The sequence below is a fragment of the Lichenostomus cassidix genome, chromosome 2 (assembly GCF_008360975.1).
Source record: "Lichenostomus cassidix isolate B80296 chromosome 2, HeHo_3.0, whole genome shotgun sequence".
Lineage (NCBI taxonomy): Eukaryota > Metazoa > Chordata > Aves > Passeriformes > Meliphagidae > Lichenostomus > Lichenostomus cassidix.
Window position 1 is genome coordinate 138,811,651 of NC_139482.1, and position 23,589 is coordinate 138,835,239.

The 23,589-nt window shown below is 37.4% G+C and overlaps 1 protein-coding gene across 2 annotated transcripts in view; it reads right to left on the reverse strand.

Moving 5' to 3' along the window:
• The window catches only part of TAF2 (TATA-box binding protein associated factor 2), a 60,564-nt gene extending 38,286 nt beyond the window's left edge, over window positions 1-22,278 (reverse strand). For both annotated transcript variants that reach the window (XM_085053464.1, XM_085053463.1), the window contains exons 1-11: window positions 21,855-22,278; window positions 20,310-20,363; window positions 19,360-19,520; window positions 11,085-11,203; window positions 9,615-9,756; window positions 9,026-9,257; window positions 8,504-8,688; window positions 7,829-7,942; window positions 6,442-6,541; window positions 4,158-4,243; window positions 198-333 (exon numbers count right to left, since the gene is read on the reverse strand). In XM_085053464.1, coding sequence (XP_084909590.1) covers window positions 198-333; window positions 4,158-4,243; window positions 6,442-6,541; window positions 7,829-7,942; window positions 8,504-8,688; window positions 9,026-9,257; window positions 9,615-9,756; window positions 11,085-11,203; window positions 19,360-19,520; window positions 20,310-20,363; window positions 21,855-21,908 — 1,383 coding nt within the window. In that variant the 5' untranslated portion in view covers window positions 21,909-22,278. The remainder of the gene's footprint in view (window positions 1-197; window positions 334-4,157; window positions 4,244-6,441; window positions 6,542-7,828; window positions 7,943-8,503; window positions 8,689-9,025; window positions 9,258-9,614; window positions 9,757-11,084; window positions 11,204-19,359; window positions 19,521-20,309; window positions 20,364-21,854) is intronic.
• Window positions 22,279-23,589: the final 1,311 nt, after the last annotated feature.

The following is a 23,589-nucleotide window of genomic DNA, read 5'->3' on the forward strand; positions in this document are numbered from 1 at the left end:
CACAAGAATAATAGCTAGCCTTATCCTAACCCAAATAACCTACATTTAATGTTAGTTTTCAATCCTGCTAAAACTGAAACTACCAATGGAATCCTATTATGACCTGTTCTGTTCTTCTCTGAACTGCATTTAGTGAACAGAACTGCAATTGAACAGAAAGAGTTTTCTATATTCCACATAATCATTTAAATACCTACCTGTAACATGAACTCCATGCTAATTCTGTTCTCAATCAGTCTCATAACAAGATGTGCTTTACACTGGAACATAGTGTAATATTCCCAGGACAGTGTATGAGGGTGTTTGATAGAAAAATGTAAATGTGAGGCAGGGCTGAAAAAAAAAAAAAAAAACCAAAAAACTTTCTATTTTGCATTTTATTGAATGAAACTTAAAATGTACCCCAGCAACCCAGCTTAGAGCTTAAAATGACCATTCACTTGTACAGAGAAGTGACAATGGTGTATGTATCTGGTATCCAGCAAGTTCTGTACCGAGACTAATGGCACCTGATACTGGCTGGGTAGTGCTGCAGGAACAGTGGCAGCACCAGCAAACTGAGCAAGGAATCTGTGACTAAGTCTGGAAATTACTCATGAATCAGCATTCTTCCGACTCCACTTCCATCTAAGAGTGACTGTGTACAGTAAATATTTTGGATTTAAATAAATAATCATTGCAACTCAAGAGAAGTAGGAGCTTTACAATTCATAGAACATTTTTGTGTGGTGGGCCAAAGGAATTGCTTTCTTTTTATTTTAGTTAGCAACTTTATCTTTAAATACATTCGCAAACTTGATATCTTCTAAATCAGATAGATTGGTAACATTCCAAAGAAGGCTAGGCAGGTAACATTTAATCCTTGAGAAAAATAAGACTTTTCTGCCTCCTTTTAAGGAAACTATTCCTCTTACTTGACAAGCAGAAATTATTAACAGTCTGACAATTTTATTGATGAATCAAGTCTGCGGCAACTGTTTGATGTTTTGCTAGTTTTTTCTTTTAGTTTTTTTCACAAGACATTTGAGTTTTCCATGAATGAATAACAAACATCTGAAGAAACTGGACCCATAACTATGTCAGGCCAACTTCTTAAGAAGTGGAAATCCAGACTTATTTCATGATGGTTGCTGGTGAATCAGAAATTGGCCACTGCAACATTGAAATGCCAGCTACTTAAAATTTCTGGGCTGGATTCTTCCCCTGTGATTTTCACCTGCAAGTAAGCTAACTAAAACATTTCCAGGCAAACTAGACATCAAAATTGTCCAATGCCTTTAATAGAAGACACTGCAATATAGAATGAAATAATTTCCAAATTGCAATGACCAAAGGTAAGTGCTATAAGCCTGATTTTTCATGCCAGCTACCTCATGAAGAGAATGCTCTTCCAGAACCTTCAAAGACCTATAACTTCAACCAATCTTTTCATGCAATTGAAAGTTTGCCAGTAAGTGTTCTAGCAGGACAGTAACAGCACTTAGCTCCTTATCTGCAACCCTTAAGATTTCAGGAGATGGCAAGAACCAAGGTAGCTGCAATACCTTATTAACTTCTCCATCCTTCTATTTATTGGGACACTCCCTTGACTTTGCTCATGAGTATTTGTTTAAACATCTTAAGAAGATACAAAAAGAGAAGTATTTCTAAATCTAAATTCTAAATTTAAGGAAGTATTACCCTTCCTGGGTACAGTAATTCTGTGAAAAAGAAGTATGTAGGTTAACTCCTTGCTGTTTCTAGTTGATAGGCAATTGCTGAAGTTCCCCTTATCAAAATTCTCATGTTATTTTAGATACTTCTCTATTCTGAGGTAGGGAAGGGTTAGCAACCATGAAACAACTGAAATTCAAGGAGGAAACTGAGGTTGTGGCTCAGACATTATATAATAATTTGGTCCCGGTATAAAAACTATTTAACCAGCTTCATATTATACAGTTGATTGACTTTTGTAAAATTCTTTTCTTGCAAATTACAACCCAGCCAGGACCCACAGTCTTGGCCTGCTTAAATTTACTAAAAGTGTTGATTGATTTTGGTACTGGTTACATTGTTTAACTGTAAAACAGAGACAAGTTTGCATTTGACAGTTACATTTTGTAGTTCATTCAATATTAATACATTTCTTCAGATTATATTTTTCTTCAATTGTTATAATTCTACAGCTTTTAATGAACTGGCACCAAAGGATTATTAAAATTAACAATATGGACCTAGAACATTTGTTGAAGTAGAAAGGGAACCAACTTTTCCATGGGAATTTATAATGCTCATGCTCTTGAACACAGTCCAGCCATTCAATGTAAACCTGGTTAGTAAACTTCTTCCATACAAAATATATCTATATAAATTTCTGTAAGTTTTTAATTTTTATAGTAGGGTGATACCAGCACAATCAAAGGCTGAAGACAACCAAAGTCTGAGAGAGGAAAACACAAAATGAAAAGGTTACACACAAAGCTTTGTTCTGAAGCTTTCATCCATACAGCAGTTAACCTGCAGCTTTCTTTCCTTCATTTTCCCAAAGTCTAGGATTTTATCTTTTAGAATAAGCACTCTGGAGTGCAGTGTTTGTGCTACACCTGACATAAACAGGAAGAATCTGTGAGGCCTGTGTTTTGCTCACAAATTAATTCATGTGTCTGAAAGTTGTTTGGGTTTTATTTCCCCTCAATGATTTATTACAATATTTTACTTCTAATTTAGCTGAAAAATGACATCATTAATTAACACAAATTTTCTTCTTATAATTATTAATTGGAATTGCTGTGCTGCAAATATGTTTGGCAGGAAACTGCAGCATAACAAGCAGAACAAAGAAATGAAATGCATAGAATATACTGGAGAAAAATGTTCTAGATACCATTATGAAAATACTTTCCCTAAATACAAATCATCTCACAGCATCAGGAACATATACATAATTTACATACAAGGAAACTCTGCAATGTACAAAGAACAGTAAATTGTAATTTATATTTAAGTTGTGGTTATTACTAACAAGCTGTAATACAATAAAGTAGTAAAATAACTTCAGAAACAGTTTCCAAAAATACATCACAGACAGGAAACACAGCTTTAAGAGCATTCAGACATGATTTTGTCAATTATTTGTGTCCAATTCTAGAATAAATACAATGAAAGTTAAAAAATTAACAGTTACAAAGAGAGCTTGATTTTAGTGAATTTCCTTTTTCAAACATGTCCCTTTTCTGTAGTTTCAGCTGATCTTACTACTATGAATTTAGTGATTTTCATAATTCATTTAGCTCTAAATCCAGAACTTTAACTTTAAATGAACAAAATCTGGATTTGCACACTATCAAATGCAAAAGAACCACTGTTACAGGCAATTTTGGTTGTATTTTCATAATACAGGGGCTTCTGCTGCAGTAATGACAAGAAGTTGAACTAGTTTGCAAATGCTGCTCATGTGTTTCCAAAAAGCAACTCCTTGTGAGGCTCTGTCATAACTAGATCAATTTATGCAAGAAAAGAAAAACCCAGCAAAACCTTGTCACTGAAATCCAGATCAACTTACTAATCTGACATGTGGAAATATTTTTCTACCTCCAGTGGTTAGTACTACTCAGTGGGTAGTACTGGAGTATTACAAGAGAGGGAAGGGGAATCATTCCAAGTTAGACATATTGAAGCTACAGTTAAAGGGAAAATAAGAACCAAGCCAGTTCACACTGGTAACTAACAGTACTTCACAGATGACTGACCTAATACTTTTTTACCCCAAATATACTAAGAAATCTCAGTCTAAGACTGACTTGGAAAGAAAAAGAAGTGAAGAAATAGAAAGCTGGTGATACCCATAAAAAAGCTGAAAATTACCAAGCGCTCCAGAAACGCCTCATGTCAAAATTCTGGCTCCATGTTCTCTGTTATCCTCTTACTAAAAAGCAGTTTCACAGCAGCATTAAAAATATTCATTATACTTGCTTTCCTTTGAGATTCAAATTGAAAGACAAGTAAACCAATAAGTATTACAATATACTCAAGATGCACTTTATGAGACTGGTAATACGTGCCTTGGGCAGCTTGAGATCTTCAGCGTTTGGCCTTGTGCTACACAACACACCCAAGGCATATATTAATGGCCCCATAAAAACACACCCTGCCATGACTTGCAGCTAAAATAAACATACTTGTCTTTCTCTTTTCCTCCTCCGAATATTGGATGCAGTAAAACTCCACCAGTCTTCAGTTCGTATGCCACGATTTGATCTAACTCCTAAGAAGAACAACATACATAAGTAAGCATAATTTTGAAGAGCCGAGAAATTAGTTAAAGAAGACAGGAAAGCTTTTACTATTGTTCAAGCCATATCTCCTAATTAAGGTTGTTAACAAAGGGAGAAATATTTTGAAATCAGGGATGTTCCTCAAATCACAAACAATAATAAACCAGTAAAAATTAGCAGCTTATACTTGTTCTGGGGCTGGACAGGGGGTTAACCCCCAAGAATACCAAACTACATTATAACTAAAGAATATTATTACTCTACAAATAAGTTGTCTTTGAGAAAAAGAAAATAATGTGATCAGCATTTCATGCAATGAAAAACAACTACAGACACACACATAAATATAATATATTAAATACAGATATTACTAAATAGATAAATAAATCTTTATGTCTGGCCCAAGCTCTGCACTGAGTCTGACTTTGTGTGATACTCATGGTGATGCCTGATGGGTTTTTTGTATTTTTTTATTTTACTTTTATACTCTCTTTATATCCTTTATATATAACCTTTTACCCTTCCCCGTTCCTGCACTTTTCACTCCCTGTATCTTAACCCTACATTCTATCACCCTAGTACCCCTTGCCCTGCCCAGAATCCTTAGGGGAAGACGAAACATCCCCACAATCTCAAAAGCATGACGCATAACCTTGAACAGAGCCCCCATCACTGAGACATGTTTTTTGTAAACTAAGTAGCAATCTGTTGGGGGGGGGCAATTTTAATAAGGGGGCAGTTACTTCATTTGCTAAACTTCTTATTGGAGACTTTTAGATAGGTATTCTAATCTAGGCTGTCTATAAATTGTATATGGGAGATATCGTCGGGGGGCTTTTTGGGGCTCTTTGGGCTTTTTGGGCTTTTTGGCTTTTGGGGCTTTTGAGCTGGCCTTTGGGCTTGCTTGTTCGTCGGTCCGCATCTGGGATCCTATTAAACCAAGGTAAAACCCCTATCCCATACTGTGTGTCTGCATCTAAAAATTTTTTCTAGCAATTTAAGGCATCAATGGTAACAAGCACACTTTAAGGCAGGATGCTTGTAAGGGCTTACTGTCACCCAAAAGTCAATATGAATCAAATTATGTCAGCTTAAGCACAGGAAATGTAAACTGATGCCTGTCTGCAACCCAATGTTAAAGAATTTCCAAATGTTTATATGTATTGATATTTATTGATACATATCAACTTGCACATTTTCATATATTGCTAGTACATTAGAAGAAGGGCAGAACTGGAGGCTGTGACAGTAGCACCTCTCAGTTCCATGTGGAAACCTTTAGCAACTCATGGGGAACAACATAAGCAACTTGTGCTGTACACAGCAGAACTTTTCCAACAGACCTTCACCCAGGTCTGCTGCTCTCTGTAGCACCCACAGCTTTAGCACAGACAACACATGACTGGTGAACTGAACGAGCACTATTAGGCAGAGAAGGACATGGTATTGAGTCCTCATGTGAGTAAGAGATGGAAATAGAGCAAGTGGGTTAGGATCTACTTTTTGGAATAGGAAGAGTAAGAGAATGTGATGAGAGAAAGAAGATACACATCTTTCGGTGAATAAATGTTACTGGCAAAGAATGGGAAGGCACTGCTGCTGTCACTAGAAAGCACCTGTCTCAGAGCATGGAAATGTAAGCTATAGACAGAAATTTATTTTTCAGGAAAAGAAATCCATTCAAACAGGAATTTTTTTACTGTTTCATTATACAGTTTCATTATACAAATCATACTGTTTCAAACAGGAATTTTTTTACTGTTCATTTAGAACTTCAGTGATACTAAAATATACCTGAATCACCACTGATCCTGGCTAATAATGTAGCCTTTCTGAGCTATATGGATAGCTGTCACAAATATATATCCTTATGAATCCTATATTCTATTCCAAGTATTCCAAAAGTAACATCTTTTTTGACTCTTTTTTTGGTGCAGAAGTCCAAACAAAAAGAGGAAAACTAATTGCACAGACAATGACAATTATGACTCATATGGCAGTCACAAAAATCTATTTTGATTTGCATCTTCTTCCTTGAAGCAAGTGGTAAAAATATTTTAGCTCTACGTTTTGTCATTACTAAAAACGTCTTTTGATTGCAATACAAACCTGTTTTATTTTCTGATTTTATACTGTATCTTCTTTGATGCAAAATGTCTGAAAGGTACAGAAAATGCTATGATGTTACCTGTTTAATCCAGTGGCGATACTCATTAACACCAAAGGTTTTCTTCATCCAAAGGCCATAAATGTAACCAGAGATTCCCTTTAGCACCCATTCATCTGACCTATAATAAGAAAGAAACATGAATTATATCACTTCAGAAGATGTTTTGTAAGGGATGGTATTTTTGACCCGTTCAAAAATAGCTACAAATTTCAAGAGGTTGTATAACTTCTCTAAGTCAACAGAAGTCTGATGAGCTGTGAACCAATTTATGGAACTTGGCACCTGGATGGGACCAATGAAACTGAAAAGTCAGTGAAAAATGAACTTTTACCACAGAAATACAGATTAAAATATAAAACCAAACTATTTTAGCTGAAACAATAATAACAAACAGGTGGAAATGGACACTAAAGTTAAAGCAATTGCTAATCTATATGATTTTTATTTCTTGATAAACATCTCAATGCAGAAGATTTGAACAGCAAGTAGACAAAATACCCATCTCACAATTTGGTGGACACCCTTTTAAACACATCTTTTGTAAGTTATGTGCTCAGAGAGAAAAAATGGACAAAAACAACATGATCATGAACCAGAATCTTAAACAGAAGAATGACATTGTACACAGGGTACGATGAAGTAAACAGAACAAGAACATATGAAAATGGAGTCATTATGAAGGATGCAAGAAATTGCCTTCACCACAGAAGGCAGCTAGAAACAAAGAACAGAGCAAGAGAAATTATAACAGTACAAATATCAATTTAAGAACATGCTGACATCCCTTTTTTTAAGGGCAAGGATACTCTGGGACATAAGACTTTTGCCATAAAGGAAAAATAATGGGCTACTTGTCCCCAGCAGTTAAAGTATATGCAAAAAGATTTAAAATAAATACTGAAGTGTAGGAGCCTGCTGGGGAGATTTTCTGAGACATGGAGTTATAGACATCTTAGCAAGAATTTTCCCATTTGACACTAATTTCTGCATTCCCCTCCTTGAAAAACTTCTTAATTTATTAGTTCTGTGCTCTACAAGTACTGTGCATGCAGGTTATACTTCATCATCCAAAATATCTAACAGAAATTGACTGATGATGCAAAAATTCTTCTCCCTTCTAAAATTTTCAGATGTCAAAGCACACTACAATATTAAGGAAGATATATTCAATCTATACAATCTTTGGAACTTTTATCCCTCACATTCTCCTTTCAAAACAACAAAAAATACTAACAGATTTTCATTTATTGAGGTGGGTTTACCATTTTTACTTTTTTCACTGTTTTTGCTTTCTTCTACAATTACTGTTTCACTTATTTTCCTGATAAAATGCAATTTGCAAGTTAAAATTTGAGCTTCCTAGATCCTCCCCATTTTCTGGAGAATATGATGGTAAAATACTTACCAGGACATTCTGGATATGAAACATCCAAAGAACTGCTGGGCCAGAGCCTGTGCCAAGCACCTCCGTGTCAGAGGAGTTTCATCTATAATCATTGCACTGTGCAAGAGGTTTGTGCTGGACCCCCATAGAAAGAAAGTAACACAACATGAGCAACAGCTTGGAAGAAACATAAGAGACCTAGCCTTAAAAACCAAAACAAATAAAACAATTCCTTCACCATTTTTCCAGTGAGATAGTAACATCTTTTTTTAAATAATCTCAGTGCAGGCAGATCTCCTGCTATTATCATCTATACATAACTCTCTGTGTAGAGCCTAAGTAGGTTAACTGGTGAAACTGTCTTGGATTCCTGATACCCTATTCAAGTTGAAGAAAAGTAAAACACAATCCAACTTCTGCACTTAATTTGAGATTAAATATTTCACGCATGGCATTTCTAATTCAGAAGGAAAATTACTGCCAGTTTTTTCTTAAAGTAAATCCAACATCTTTATAACAATAAAAATGGAAATGGTGTTAAAAGCCTGCAATGTCAATAAAAACAGCCTTTTCAAACTAGAGGTCCCAAAATTCAGGCTACAAAAATAACTAGAGCTTCACACAGTTCTCAACAGTATTGGATCTAGAGCTTCCAGGCCTGTGGATTTAGAAGGTGTAATTTTCTCAAATACCAACCTGAAAATACTCATGGATGCATAAGCAGCTACTTCAACATAAGCTTCATCTATAAAAACAGTCTTGAAACAGGAGTATGGATAGCGGCAGGTAAGAATCTCCTCATAAAATTCAAACACCTCATGAAGGTATGATGTGGTATGTTTGAGCAATGGGAGAAGTTGTGGTAAGCAGAAGTGAGTCACCTACAAACAAAGCAAAATTTGTTATAAGACCTACAAATATATTTAAATACATAAATATCAGGTATATTACACAACAGGGAAGAAACCCAATTTCAAATTCGCCCCATAAATTCAGACATAAATGGAATTACTGCTTATTTAAAGGCTTTTTTTTGAGATAAATTTAAATACAGACACTACTAGACAAGCTTTATCATACAACTGTACTCATGAGGGTTGATCTAGACATACACATTCTTGGACTAATATATACTGACTGCAACATAAAACGTCAGTAATTCTTTTCAGTAATTCTTTAGAAAAAAAAAAAGAAGGCTTCTATGATGAAGATTATTACCTCATGCATGTATGGATCAACAAGGATTTCAAAAGGTCCTATTGCCAAGGAGATGTTAGAAGCTGCAGTTGGAATAGTCAGCATGTAATGAAAAGTCTTCTTCCTCATGTCATGGGTGTATACAGTTTCCACCAAATCTCCATTTGAAACAGCCACCATTGCAGCATCTACAGTATACTCAAGTTTCCAGGTACACAACTCAGAATATGAATCCACACAAGGAAACCAAAATCTAGGAGAGTTAGGATTGGGGGAATATAGTTAACCATTATCCTTAACAATTATACTCTTTTTCACAGGTCACTTTTCTCTCAAGTTCCAAACTAAATCCTTAAATACTTTTAGAATATATGAATGCTGACATACGGACTCCTATAATACATTAACTTTATAAAGCTTCACAAGTTTTTTGCCTTTACTGCACATCCTCATTACTGGCCATTAGATACTGCTTCACATTGGGATGCTCCTATCAAGCAAAAATTAAGTTTAAGAATTTTTTAAAGAATTTGAAAAAATTATTTATATTTCCTACACTTTGAGAATAAATTGGAAATACAAGTCTAACATTCAAATAGAGTTTGCTTACCTTGTAGAATTTTGATAACCACATGAAAAGACATGAGCCCCTCTTTCTGCCATGTTGCCCTCCATGTTGGGTACCACAAAATGAAGACCTCCTTTTGGCTGGTCCAGAGAAAAGTTTATATGCACCTTCAGGACTTTTAACTCTGCAGCAGAAAGACCAAAACCGGAGTAAGTATATGCCACTTACAAGAAAGTTACTGCAGAATAATAGTTCAGTTTTGGACTCTAGATCTTTCAACATTATGTGTTAACTCCATTCTCACGGGCTTCCCCACCCACTTACAAAGTACAGATCAAAGCTTACAAAACAGATATTCTAAGCACAACTTACAGGAGATGAATTTATAAGAATCTTTATTAATTAATAAAAGTTGCAATTGAAGTCACATTTCACCTTCCAATTCCCCAACAGGAAAGCATTTTTATACAGACTGTACCCTAACCATGACTAGTACCTTTCTGTAATAATTTTCTCAAAAAAATCCATGTAGTAGGCACATTCTAAAAAAACATATTATTGTCATTTGAAGTTGCTTAAAATCTCTTATAATAGTTAATACTTTTACTGTAACTTAAGTGTCTTTGTTTTGGTTTAGTTTCACAGAAATCTCACCTATGAATAGATTGGCAAGAAAAGAAATTCAAGCATATGCTGAAATTTATCCCACAAGCCTCACCATATTTTGGCACTCAAACTTTGAAATATGAAATGATACATGTTTGAGTATTTTCCCTTCTAGGCTTGCATGTAAGACAACGGGAACGTATACAAAAATTAAAATAAACAAAAGCGTCTTTCCCATTAAAGTGCATCTGACAATACTGTGTGAGCCAGTCTCATGATACAGCTGTTATTATTCTCTCAGAGGTCTCATAAAACCATGGTGAAAACTGATAAAACTATAATAGAAATAATACAAGAAACTAGTAAGATCACTCCAACAAAATAATCAGTTTTGGAGAGTAATTTATTAAAACAGTTACTTATTCCAGGATCTAGTATTCCATTTTATAAAGTAGGCTACTTTCACTACCAAATCAATTTTAAAATGACCATTCCTCAAAGTGAGATGGCATAAAATTAATATAGCTTTGTAAAAAGATGTATATAACTATATGCTTGTAAATTATTTTCTTCGTTGGATCATATATATTGTAAATAGCTTCAAAATGACAATTTTGTACCCAGTATATGCCATTATTCCTAATTCCTCAAATATTTTTATGGGTTCATGACCATGCAAGAGTACGTTTTTATATCGTGTCAAGAAACCTTGCAACATTTCTCCGTATTACCCAAAAGTGAAGGTATTTTTCAGACTTCAAGTGGAGAGGAAAAAGGAAACAGTAATCATAGATTCATAAAATAATGCAACATGTCCATTTATTTAGAGCTACTATCTTCCTAAGCAAATTTGCAGCTGACAGCTCTGTGACATCTTAAATTAAGCTTTCAGTATGGTCTCCTTACCATCAACATGTTTCCACAGCTCTGAAGGAACCTTAATGCAGAGTTCTCCATTTCCAGCATCTGGGTCCACAGCACTGACTGCGGCAGCATAGGCATTGGAAAAATAGTTGAGATTCCTCCTGTCAGAAATACCCAGTTAATTTTGAAAGTACAGTTGTGCTGAACCACAAAAAATTACTTTGGAAGTTAAGACAATTGCTATACTGAATTTCCAGGTGCATGTTCAACCAAGTGTTCTGTTTTGTTTTGTTTTTAAAGGAGTGGAAAAGGAGTAAAGATTAGATTTCAACAACCAGAACTTAAAATATGGTTCTTGCAGATCTTGCAGAAGCAATCTGTGATCAAAAAGACTTATGCAGTTACAATTCCCAATTAACTGAGAAATGTTCAGTGTTCTTTTCTTGCCAATAAGAGTAGTATTTACATTTACTGGAACAGAGATTAAAAATGTTGGTTTTTATTTTGCATGAGGTTTGTGTCTCTATTCTATTGTGTCTTGAAGATCTGCTTCCTCATATATTGCAGTTTTGCTTTTATCTTGCTTTTCTAAATATAGTAAGATTTTATCTTGGCAATGGTATTTTTTCCCCTTTTAGCTTGAAGGATAGGGGTTTTTTAAATGCATAAAAAATGCATTGTAAAAATCACATAAAATATTGCATGTTATCCTAGGTTACAATACAGATGTAGTTAAGTATTCTGTTACCACCAGCTGTGGGCCGTTAGCTGTTATCGCCTGCTAATGAACCACCCCTGATAACAGACAATGGGCTATCAAGGACCCACGGCATGACTCATAGAATTATCTCATCATATTGTGAGATGCTCCACCCAGGAGGGAGGAGCCAAGCATTCTCACCTGGATATAACCTGGCCTTGGAACTGCCTAAGCTAGCCTTATCTACTGTGTTCCCAGAGGATGAGAGCTACCACTGGATCTTCAGCTGGAGACCAGACCTTCACAGTATCACTGCTTCAACTCAGCTACTTCATTTGGGCTGCTACCACCACTCTAACAGAGTGTCAGGTTTTATCTGACTTTGTCAGTGCTTTTCCTTGTATTATTTCACTTATTTTTATTTTTCCTATTAATTTTAATCCTGACTTGTGATCTCCCATTGGTTTGTTTTCAAACCAATACACATGTTAAGAGTTTTTGCCTTAATACACAAACACAGAAATGTGTGCTATACTTACTAGTTTCTAGTTGTACTAGAAACATTCTTCGTTTTAAAAGTGTACCATAATAGAAGATGCAAGCACATTTTTTGTAATCAGATTTGAGCAACTACATATCAGCTGCTCCTTAACTGCTCACTTCATTCCAAAGTCATATCATTACTTCAGTTATGACTTAGATTTATTGTTTCCTACAGAAATGAGCAGGAACAAGTATATGTCTGCTGTTAATGACCAGGATGTTACCTTATTATTTAATGTGATTGTATTTAGCTACTGGAGGATGACCAGTCAAGTCCAAAAATAACCCTGCTTTTACAGCTTTAGGTGATAGCTTTTATACTTTTTCATATTGGATTTTTGAACTGTTTAAAGCATGGGAGAAAAATCTTTCTTAATTCTAATTCTCCAGTACACAGAATTTTTCAAAAGCTTGCACAACTCTACACCTGAAGAGTGTTTGAGTAACTTAACACCTTTTCCCCAGAATTTAGGTACTGCTGATGAGTCCAAGCACTGTGGAAGCAAGACATAATCAAGCATAAAGCAGACACAAAATCACAAAACACTTTGGGCTGGAAGGAACCTTCAAAGGTCACCTAGCCCAGCTCCCCTGGGGGAGAACAGGGACATCTTGCACTAGATGAGGTTGCCCAGAGCCCTGTCCAGCCAGACCTTCAGTGTTTCCAGGGATGGGGCATCTACCACCTCCCTAGGAAATCAGTTCCAGGGTTTGACTGCTCTTAGAGTAAAAGAGTTCTTCCTTACTCTAAGGAAGAGTCTAACTTTACCCCCTTTTGGTTTAAAACCATTAGCCTTTGTCCAACTGTAACAGGCCCTACTAAAAAGTCTGCCCCATCCTTCTTATAAGTCCCCTTTAAGTACTGAAAGATTGCAGTAAGATCTTCCCAGAGCCATATCTTCTCCAGGTTGAATAACCCCAATTCTCTCAGCCTTTCCCCACAGACAGATGTTCCATCCCTCTTCTCATCTTTGTGGCCTCCTCTGGATCTGCTCCAACAGGTCCATATCCTTCCTGCACTGAGGAAACACTGCAGGTGGGGTCTCACAGTGGACAGGCAGAGTCCCCTCCCTCGCCCTGCTGCCCACACTGCTGGTGATGCAGCCTGGGACACCGATGGCTTTTTGGGGTGCTAGTGCACACTGCCAGCTCATGCTGAGCCTCTCATCCATCAGCTCCCTGAAATCTTTCACTACAGGGCTGCCTGCAATCCCTTCATCCCCCAGCCTGTACTGACACTGGGGGTTGTCCTGACCCAGCTGCAGGATTACTGCACCACAATTGAGTAAATGTACTCGTGGCTGGGGACTCCACCTTCCATGGAATCTGAAGTCCACCCAAAGCAGACATGATCTCATTTCAGGAGTTTGCTTTCATCTAACCATTCTCTATTCATTATCCACAGAGAAAACGACCCAAATTATAGTACCTTACTTGGAAGAACAAAGTGTAATTAACCACGCCACCAGCACCATTCTGTAAGTCTAGGTATGTCAAATACCATGCTTAATACTCCTAGTCTTCCATATATAAAAAACTTTGCTAAAACACTGAAATATATTGAGAACATATTTTCATGTAGTTCTTCATCTTTGGCAATAATAGTGCACAAATTCCCTGGCACCACTACCAAGACCGAGAATGTCAGGAGCAGTAAACTTGTCTACTTTGCTCAGAAGCTTCTGAAAATCAGACGCAAACAGTAAATGGGACAATTCAGCATAGAAACACACAAATCTCAAGTTTTAGTAAGTGGGTTTTTTTTGTTTTTCGTAGCTGAAGTGTACCTAAAGTTAGGATATAATGCCAACAAGTTTTAAAAGCACAAGGTTGAATTTGTACACTGAGATATACTGTAACTTCAAGTGTGGCTCCAGAACAATTCAAAGCCACTTAAACTCCAGCTGATGTGCTGTCTCCTAGTCTCACTCATGCATTCCTACTACCTCACTCACTAAGGAGACTACTGTTCATCTGACCCTGTGGGGATGCAGCTGAAACTGTCAAACAGAAAAATAAGTCCTTTTTTTCTAATCAGGCAGCTTTCAGCTGGTTTACTTCCCTGATCTGTCATACTGAGTTGTTGAAGAACCTCCCAAAGCAAAGTTGCTTTAAGGTATTTTCAAATGGCACCCTAGAAAGGCAAACAAATACCAATGGAAAAATTCTATTTTAAAAAAGACTGTGTGACTAAGAATTATTAGTAATTTTAAAAGTTAGCAACAAAAAACAAGTTATATTCTGTTAGACTGTAAAATCTAAAATTTTTTAATTTCAATCCAAACTGTTTTTGAAAATTTATTATTATTGCTAGGGGATCCCTTTCCTATACATCAGTGTGAATTTGTTCAAAGTTTGAAGATTGTGATGAGCTTGTGGCTACATTTTAAACATCAGTGGGTTCACAGACAGGAAAGGTTATGATTTCACAGCAAAGAAGGTAGACTCCAAAGCTTAACATTTTATGGAAAACAAGTCTATTCTGGTCTTTCTAGTTTTGTGAAGTGTTCCAATTCAAATGGGTGATTCATTGTAGAAGGAATCTATGAAAAGCTTAGTACCACAGATTAATCTTTTCATACGTTGAACTATTCTCAATAAACTAGATATGGCCATTTTAAGAAAAACAGAGCACATGCCAAAAGTTACAGCCCAAGGAACAATGATAGATTTTCCTAATGCTAAATGTAAACTGACAATGAAAATTAAACATGCATTCATGGTTTTTTCTCAGTAAAGATACATTTCATTATCAGAATTCATCCTAAACATTGTTAACTACTGCCCAAGTGCATGCAGCTTGACTGACTGTAAGGAAGCAATCCTGCAGAGACTTTATCTTTTAAACTACTAATTGATTTCAAACTTTACACAGCCTTTCTCACTACTAGCTGCACCAGTGCTACCAATATGCATGCCAAACATACAGTCTATAAACCACCGTTTTCCTACAGTACTTGGCAACATCAACTTGGCAAAATAAGTCCTTTGCTATACCTGTAATTCATTATTCTTCATTACCTGCAATTCCTTTACGATTTTACTTTGCTTCCCAAATAGAATTAGCACTTGATAATGGAATTTATACACAATACAGCATTTTAAATACATAACACATGCACATATAGGTGTTTCATTAATAAGGCAATTATTTGAATCTTTGTCATGATGAAACCCTAATTTTCACTCCTGGCCTACTTTAAGGCTTTGTCACCTCTTTTTTCCAACAGAGATTTTTTTTCTCTGCACCTTTGTGTCGTGGTTTAGGAATTCTCCCATTTAGTGTTTCCACTGAAACTACTTCAAACCACGGATCACTTGATCTCTCCTCCCTTCCCCTGTGGTGAGCTGGCAAGAAGAACTGGAGCCACAAAAGGTAAAAATTATGGATTGAGGTAAGAACAATTTACCAGAGACAGCAATGAAATAAGACAAGCAATAGTAACAGCAACAGTACTTATGACAACATAAAAAGAAGTGTACAAGAAAACAGGCAAATGATTCACATGGTAATGCTCACCCCAAGGAAAACGCCTGAACATACCTGACCCTTCTGCCATGCTATGGGACCTGGAAGTGAGCCCTTTCCCCATCCCTGGAAAATGATGTGAGGTTATAGACTAATCTCCAGGTCCTAGCCATGCCCTGCTCTTGGCTACTGCAAAAATTAACCCTGTCCTGGCCAGGAGACTTCGTTTATTTCTAACAAAGTCTCTAGTGAACTTTCAATTAGACAAGCATCACTTCAGTGGAAACAAAGGCTCAGTCCACCAGAAATTTTTCTATTTTGTGCAAAGGCTAAAAGGCTTGATCACTGACGTCTCAGAAGAACAAATACTGCAAGACAGACATGCCCTGAAGGCTCTACCACATTGCTCTCTCTCACAGCTTATTGCTGCTTATAACTAAAGCAACACTGAAGTCAGAGGATCTCAAAACACCTCTAAATTCTAATGTTTAAATTCTACATGCGTCAAGCTAAAAAAAAAAAAAAAAAGGCAAATGAACAGGCAATGCACAGGAAAGCATTACGTGCACATTACCTAGCTATACAAAAACACAGCTTCCTTTACACAGAAATAACAATAAAATGTAACAGCTTCTCAGCCTGGCATCCTAGTTATCCCACAAACATGAAGCATGTAAGCAGACACAGCAGGATCATCACAAACTTCATTTATCACAGATAAAACCACTGCATCAAAACTCCAAACTTTTGCTGCACCTATTTAACAGTTTACAATCTCACCCATAGGATGTAGAAAAAAAAAAGTTCCTTTGCCAGTTTTAAATAAATAGGGCTGACATACAAGCAATTGTCTCAATATTCAGGATATGCAATGCGATTTCTACACAGTACAGCCCAGAAAAAGCAAACTCTTTTCTCTTATACTGACAGAATCGAGAAAGCAATGATTAACAAGGAAAAGAAAGATGAGGAGAATAGACAGCTATAACACTCAAATTCTTCAAATTATTTTAACTGTGATAAAAAGGTAGGAAAAGTGTCCATTAAATTAACAACTCTTCTACATACTTATGCCCCATATTAGCTATTTGGAAAAAATTTCTCCACAGAAAAGACTGCAAAGCATTGGAACAGACCAGGGAAGTGGTGGAGTCACCATCCTTGGAAGCGATGCTGCTTCAAAAAACAATTGGACACGGCACTTGAAGACATGATTTAATGGTCATGGTGGTGCTGGGCTGACAGTTGGACTTGATGATCTTATGTGTCTTTTCCAACTTTAACGCTTCTATGATTTTATGTGTTCTTTTAGAAAACAACATCTAAGAAACTAAAAGTCTTATCAGAACAAAAGATGTTTGTATATAAAATCTTGTAACTTGAACTTAAATTATATTTGCTACACGCCACAGGAAAGAGTAAAAATTAAAAAGAAAATATTTTAAATAAACAGGTTGCCAAGAACCATGTTGATTTCACAATTTTTTTTCTAGTTTACCAGACTACCTAAGAAAACTTTGCAAAATGTAACTAACCCTGTAACATCAGAAACAAACCATTATGTCTAATCTGCGTCCCATTCAAAATAATTGTTGCAGCTAGTTCAGCTGCAAGAGTACAAAGCACATCATCACTAAACTTGCCATAACAAATGAGAACTTGGAACGGATGACCAAACCACTGTTTCTAGAAGCAGTTCTTTGTAAAGAAGGGCAGAGGAAACACACTGATGATTTTTTTGAGGTACTAATTCTTGAGTTTTTAGACTTCTAGTATTTGTTTACAATCCTGCCTTCAGAGCAGAGATGCTGTATTTAACTACCCAATAGTGACCAAGTATTTCAATGGAAAAATACATCTAACTTCATCTAATACATTGCAACTCATGTTGCCTTTAACTTCTGAGATGCAGAAGGAGGCATACTAGTTTTTTGTTATGAATATTTGGTGACCTCTGTCTTTCATAACTATGAATAACATAGGAGTTATGAAATACAGAGATTTTCTATTAAGTTTGAATGGTTTGAACAAAACAACCCTCACTTTCTCCACAAAATGATAGAATTATCTCTCCTAATCCATTTTTTAACATAATGGAGTGCTCACTCTGATAATTTTAAATGCTGCTCCTTTCTTACATCTTCCAGAAGTTACACAGGATTCCAGTTATTACAGAATCACAGAATGGCTGAGGTTGGAAGCGATTTCTGAAGGTCTTCTGGCCCAACCCCTCAGGTCCAGCATGGTCACCTACAACCAGCTGCTCAGGAGCATGTCCAGATGACTCGAATATTTCCAAGGGTAGAGACTCCACAGTCTCTCTAAATAAATTATCTTAGTGTTCAGTCACCCTCAGAGTAAAAACTGTTTCTTGCTTTTCATAGGGAACCTTCTATGGTTCAGTTTGTGCCCACTGTGTCTGCTCCTGTCAGTGAACGTTAAGTTAAAATACATTACACTGTATCAGAATACCCAAAGAGGCTTTTTACTGTGAAGATCATCAACACTGGAGCAGGTTGCCTGGAGAGACTGTAGAGATTCCATCCCTGAAGATACTCAAAACCCAAACGGACAGAGCCCTGTGCAACCTGCCCTACCTGACCCTGTGTGAGCAGGGGAGCTGGACTAGGGGATTTCGGTCAGTCTTTTGCAGCCTAAAGGACTCTGTGATTTCATATCAGCTGCTATTAATCATGTACAACATTCCATTAGAAATGTTTTTAACAATTCAGCAAATTGTAAATTCAACCAAGCCAACCAAAAAACGGTGTGAGAATATGAACCTAAGTTTCAGCAAATCAAGAGAGAATACTTGGGGAAGACATTTGACCATCATGCTCTTACCAAAAATCAAACAGCTACAAGATTTTTTACTAAAGTCCCTTCCCATATCACTTCCCCAGAACAAGAAGGAGTCCACATGTTTTTAAACTTACTCTTCAATACCAGATGGTAAAGAACTTTGAAACTTTTCCTTTCAAATGTTAAAGTGAGTTCAGGTAACATTCTAGGACTTACATTGTTATCTACAACAATAAAGGGAAAGGCCAAAAGCTTTACTTTCTAGCTCTTCGTAACAATCTAGAATCCCTGCAATGAAGATTCTGAACTTTCGACATAATGAGCAGCAGTGTCAACAACAAAAAAATCAAGTCACGAAGCAAACAGAATTACAGAATTAATATACTCAAGTGGTTCAGTATCAACACTCAAAGAAAATTCGATAACTCTGATAAAAAACTTGGTGTCCTATAAAAACTAGCACTGTATTTGCAAATTGATTTATTGAAGCTCTTGCATAACTGATGAATAAAGGAATACACGGAGTCTTGCACGAGCACACATTTCAAATCCGAGACCTCTTCCCCCCTAAAGCACTTTATAGAAAATTTTTTGATACTTCCACAAAACAATACAAAGATATTCTAAAGAAGTATAGTGTAAGAGTCAAAATTATTGCCAAAATACTTCCCCAAAATTAAGGCACCCTACCAAAAGTTACCATTAGGAAATTACCAGGTAAAACCTGACAGTAAAATAGAACAGGTTATGCTTAGGAGCAACAGAAAACACTACATTTGCAGAGTCTTAAACACACCACTTACTGCTTTGACTCATGGTGACAAACCTCCAGCGTTGGATCATTATAGATGAAAGCTGCTTCTAAATCATTGACTCTCACTCTGTAAATCCGGCACTGTTTACTGTTCAGCTTGATTCTGTTCAGGTTTGCAACTGTGGGAAATATTGTCAGTTCCACATAACCCTATGAAAACACAAATCAAAATCTTCTGTAAAACTTTTACCAACTAAAAAACTAGGGAGATATATAAAATTGTTATTAATACAATTCAAAGAAAATCACTGGTATAAAGATGATATTTTCATATTTAAAAAGGAAAACAGTTTGCCCTTCAGATCCCTAGATTTCCTTTCATGCTATTTAACAGGTGAATTTTCCCAAAAAATGAAATAAAACAAAACAAATCAACTTGACTGACAATCATGATTGTTTTACTGTAAAGAATCTGCCTCTATTGACTAGATTTCAATTATTATTAGCATCATTGTGTTGTAGGTTTTGGTACCTGAACTTGAGACAAGGATTCTTAAAACCTAAGCAGAACCTATTTAAGCAGATATCTAAATTGACTAAGATCCTCGGAGACTTTAGGCCTGAAATTATGAAAGTCTCTTCAAAGTCCACGTGAACTCACAAACAAGCTAGAAAACTCTGTAAGTCTATCCCTAACATCACCTAATACTGTGTGAGCATGAATTCTGAACTGCAAATTGCTCTGTAATATGATTTACAATGCAGCAGCCTTCATTTAGAAAGCTTTTTCTCACAGAGATAAAAGTATTCACAATTAGAAGGTATTTGATACATCTCAAGCAATGACAGACTTCTGAGAAGCATCAGATTAGAAAGCATAACATATGAAGTAGCTGAACAGCATATTTAACTCATGAGTGCAGTTTTTTCCTCTAAAAGCATGAAGAAAACCCAGACATTTAACTTCTACTTCCACACTTTATTAAAAAAAATACTTACAACAACAGACTTTCTCTGAAAATTTATGTTGTTGATACAAACTACCTGATGAGTTGTGCTGAAAAAAAAAATAAAATAAGTAAGGTTTTGTCCAAATGCCAGCATTTAAAATAATACTTTGATCCAGTTTAATAGAGAGCCACACAGGATATACATACATAGAGATAAATACTGCATATAGAATATACTTATATAAAAATAATAATCATTGTCAATCCCTTATATGGTCTAAACCAAGTAATTAATAGAAGTTGCCCACAATGTCAGGAAAATTTAAAAAAAAATCAAACATAGTATCATAAGTAGTCATAGTCATGACTAGTCATACTACCAGTATGACTATTACTGTTAATACAGGATATTAACAAAATAATTTTTGAACACCACTTATCTGTGTGTAAAAATAAAGAATTACAAATGGCAAAGTGTCAAGGTCTAACACTGTAGTGATGTGCACTATCAGTAATAGCATGCAGCCAATAAACACTTGCAATCAGAGACCTGTGGAAAGTTTACCTGGACAGCTGACACTCATATATAATTTATGTAAGCAGGTATCACACATTGAAAGAGATAGTATGTGCTTTTACAATTAGCATGCCATAAGAATTTATCATTTAAAATAATGGTGATGAATTAATAAAGATGGTTATTTTAATCTCATCAAATGCATTTGATTAAATTTTGAGTGATGTATTAGAACTCCTGGTAAATAAAACTCTGATTTAAAAGGTGGAAGATAAAGTAATTCCAACTTTAAATCCCTGTAAGTTGTTTCTATACATTTTTCTGTGGTAGGTGGCATCTTCACAGTAGTGCAATTCATAACTCAAGATAAAACCTTGAAATAATTCAACTTCTATGGCACATCAACTTTTATTTGCACATACCTGTGCATGAGAAAGTGACATTACTTCAGATGAAATAAAATCTGATAAAAATTCCTGAAAGAAAATTACACCTAAAAATTTATTCAGAAATTATCTACATTTAAATGCACACATGAAGACTGATTCGACTTAGAAATACATTTGTGTAACAGACTTAGAAAAGAATCTAGGAAATAGAAATATGTAAAGATGCACTGAAATCCACCACCAACTGCTCTGCAGCTTAGTTACAACCCAAATAGTGAATGTATAAAAATGACAATTTGTTTAACAAAGCTGCTTGCTGAAAAGGCAAGCATTTTTTTATACATAAAAAATGCCCTTAAGTCAAAAGGGCTTTTTGACACATCAGTAAGTATGGAACATCATGGTACGGTCTTTGGTACTGACACTGTGTGGAGAAACGTCCAAGGTTTGAAGAACATAATGTAAAGATCTTCTAAGATGAGACCGAATGATAGACAGACTCGCTACCCATGAATAAGTCCATTTACACAATAAAATATACATCTGCAACACACATTTTCTGAATGCAAGCTACACCACAAGCTACAGCTCCAGCCTTCTTAGGTAAATCATTACTAATCAGCCCGTGGCCTGTTTCAATGTGCACTGATGTCAAGTACAACAACTTAAAAAAAGAAATGGATACTTATAATTTATATGGTCTTGGGCTTTCAAATCCCTTGTCTCCTTTCTTCCTATTCATCCTGAACCGCAGCACTAAACACACACTGCTGACCGTCAGACTGGCATCAACATCATCACTGGGTCCTTCGGTTTTCCCCCATTTGATCGCTCATCTCCTCAGCGGTGTGTGACCCGCAGCAGTCAGGAACCTCCGGCTCGAGCGAGCACCATCGCTACAGCACCGCCAAACCCCAGGGTTCACACATAACCTTCCGGGAGCGCACACGCAGCCCCTCTGGCCGCTGGGTACGGCACCAGTCCGGAGGCGCTTCCTCTCCGCGGCAACTGCGGACACCGACCGGCTCGGCGGGCAGCGGCGGCGGCGGAATCAGGAGGGCCGCGGCCGGGACGGCCGAGCAGACACCGGGTCCGCGCTGCTGGGAGCGCCGGGAGAGGTGCGGAGGGTGTAGCGGGCCGGGCGGTGTCCGGGCCGGGCCCTGGCAGGCTCAGCCCCGCCGCTCTCCCTCAGCAGCTCGCCCAGCGCGCCCCGGCCGCGCGCGGCCCTGCCGCAGCCGCCGCCATCTTGCCGCTCACCTCCGACCCGCGGGTGAGAGGTCACGGCAGGAGCAACGCAGCTCTGCCGCTTTAACGCGGGAAAGGCTGTTGGAGGGAGTCTTGCTTTTTACAAAGGCTGGCGCAGCGACGGCAGCGGCAGCCAGGAGAAAGAATTAAAATTTAAAAAAAAAAAAGGAATACCCCCAAAATAATCCAAAACCCGGGGGAGGAGCCGGGCCCTGTCCCCGTGCGCAGGCGCGCGGCAGTCACGGCTCGCGCAGGCGCGCCCTGGGCCTGGAGAAGGCGGGAAAGGGCGGCGGGAGCGGCGCGGCGATGGCCAGGAGCGCGGAGAGCAGCGGCAGCGGTGCAGTCATCACGGCACACACGGCATGGCTGCAGTCATCACGGCACACACGGCATGGCTGCAGTCATCACGGCACACACGGCATGGCTGCAGTCATCACGGCACACACGGCAGCGCTGCAGTCATCACGGCACACGCGGCACGGCTGCAGTCATCACGGCACACCCGGCATGGCTGCAGTCATCACGGCACAGCCACTGTGGGGCACGGGATAAAGCTTCTTCGTAACCAAGACTGTTCTAGTATAAGTAAGTTTCGGTTCGTCTGTTTTGTGTTGAAATGCTTGCATTGAAGAAACTGATGGGAGTTTGAAAGCATCATTTCATTCTGAATGTCTAACAAAACCAATCAGGAGCACCGAACACATGGAAGGGTAACACAGTTAACTTACACAAACTCTTCTCACTGCTTTTTTTACAAAGAAACCCCAATGTAAATATAAACTTGGACCACAAACCACAAAATTATAAACTGTGTTGTGTATTTCAACTAAGGAGCGTTCTGTGATGCAATGGAAGGAATTTCGAAGGCTTTTCCATTCATATTACCATAGATCTCTGAGTGAACCTTCTGGTGCTCTTGGAGGAGCACAGCTGTTGGAACCAGACAGCAAGCAAGGCAGCTCTTCCCAGCAGAGAGCCATTCTAGACTCTACACAGCTGGTCAAACATCACCCCCTGCACCAGCGATGAGGAGCACGGGGCCACTGACCTTGCAGCACTGGGCAACAATAAACGGAGCTCAGCATGTACTTTTTATTCAGCTTTTTATCTGTACTCAATTCCAAGTATGCACGTGTGCATCTTAAGAGTTACATATGATTTAGGAGTTTCTCTCCACT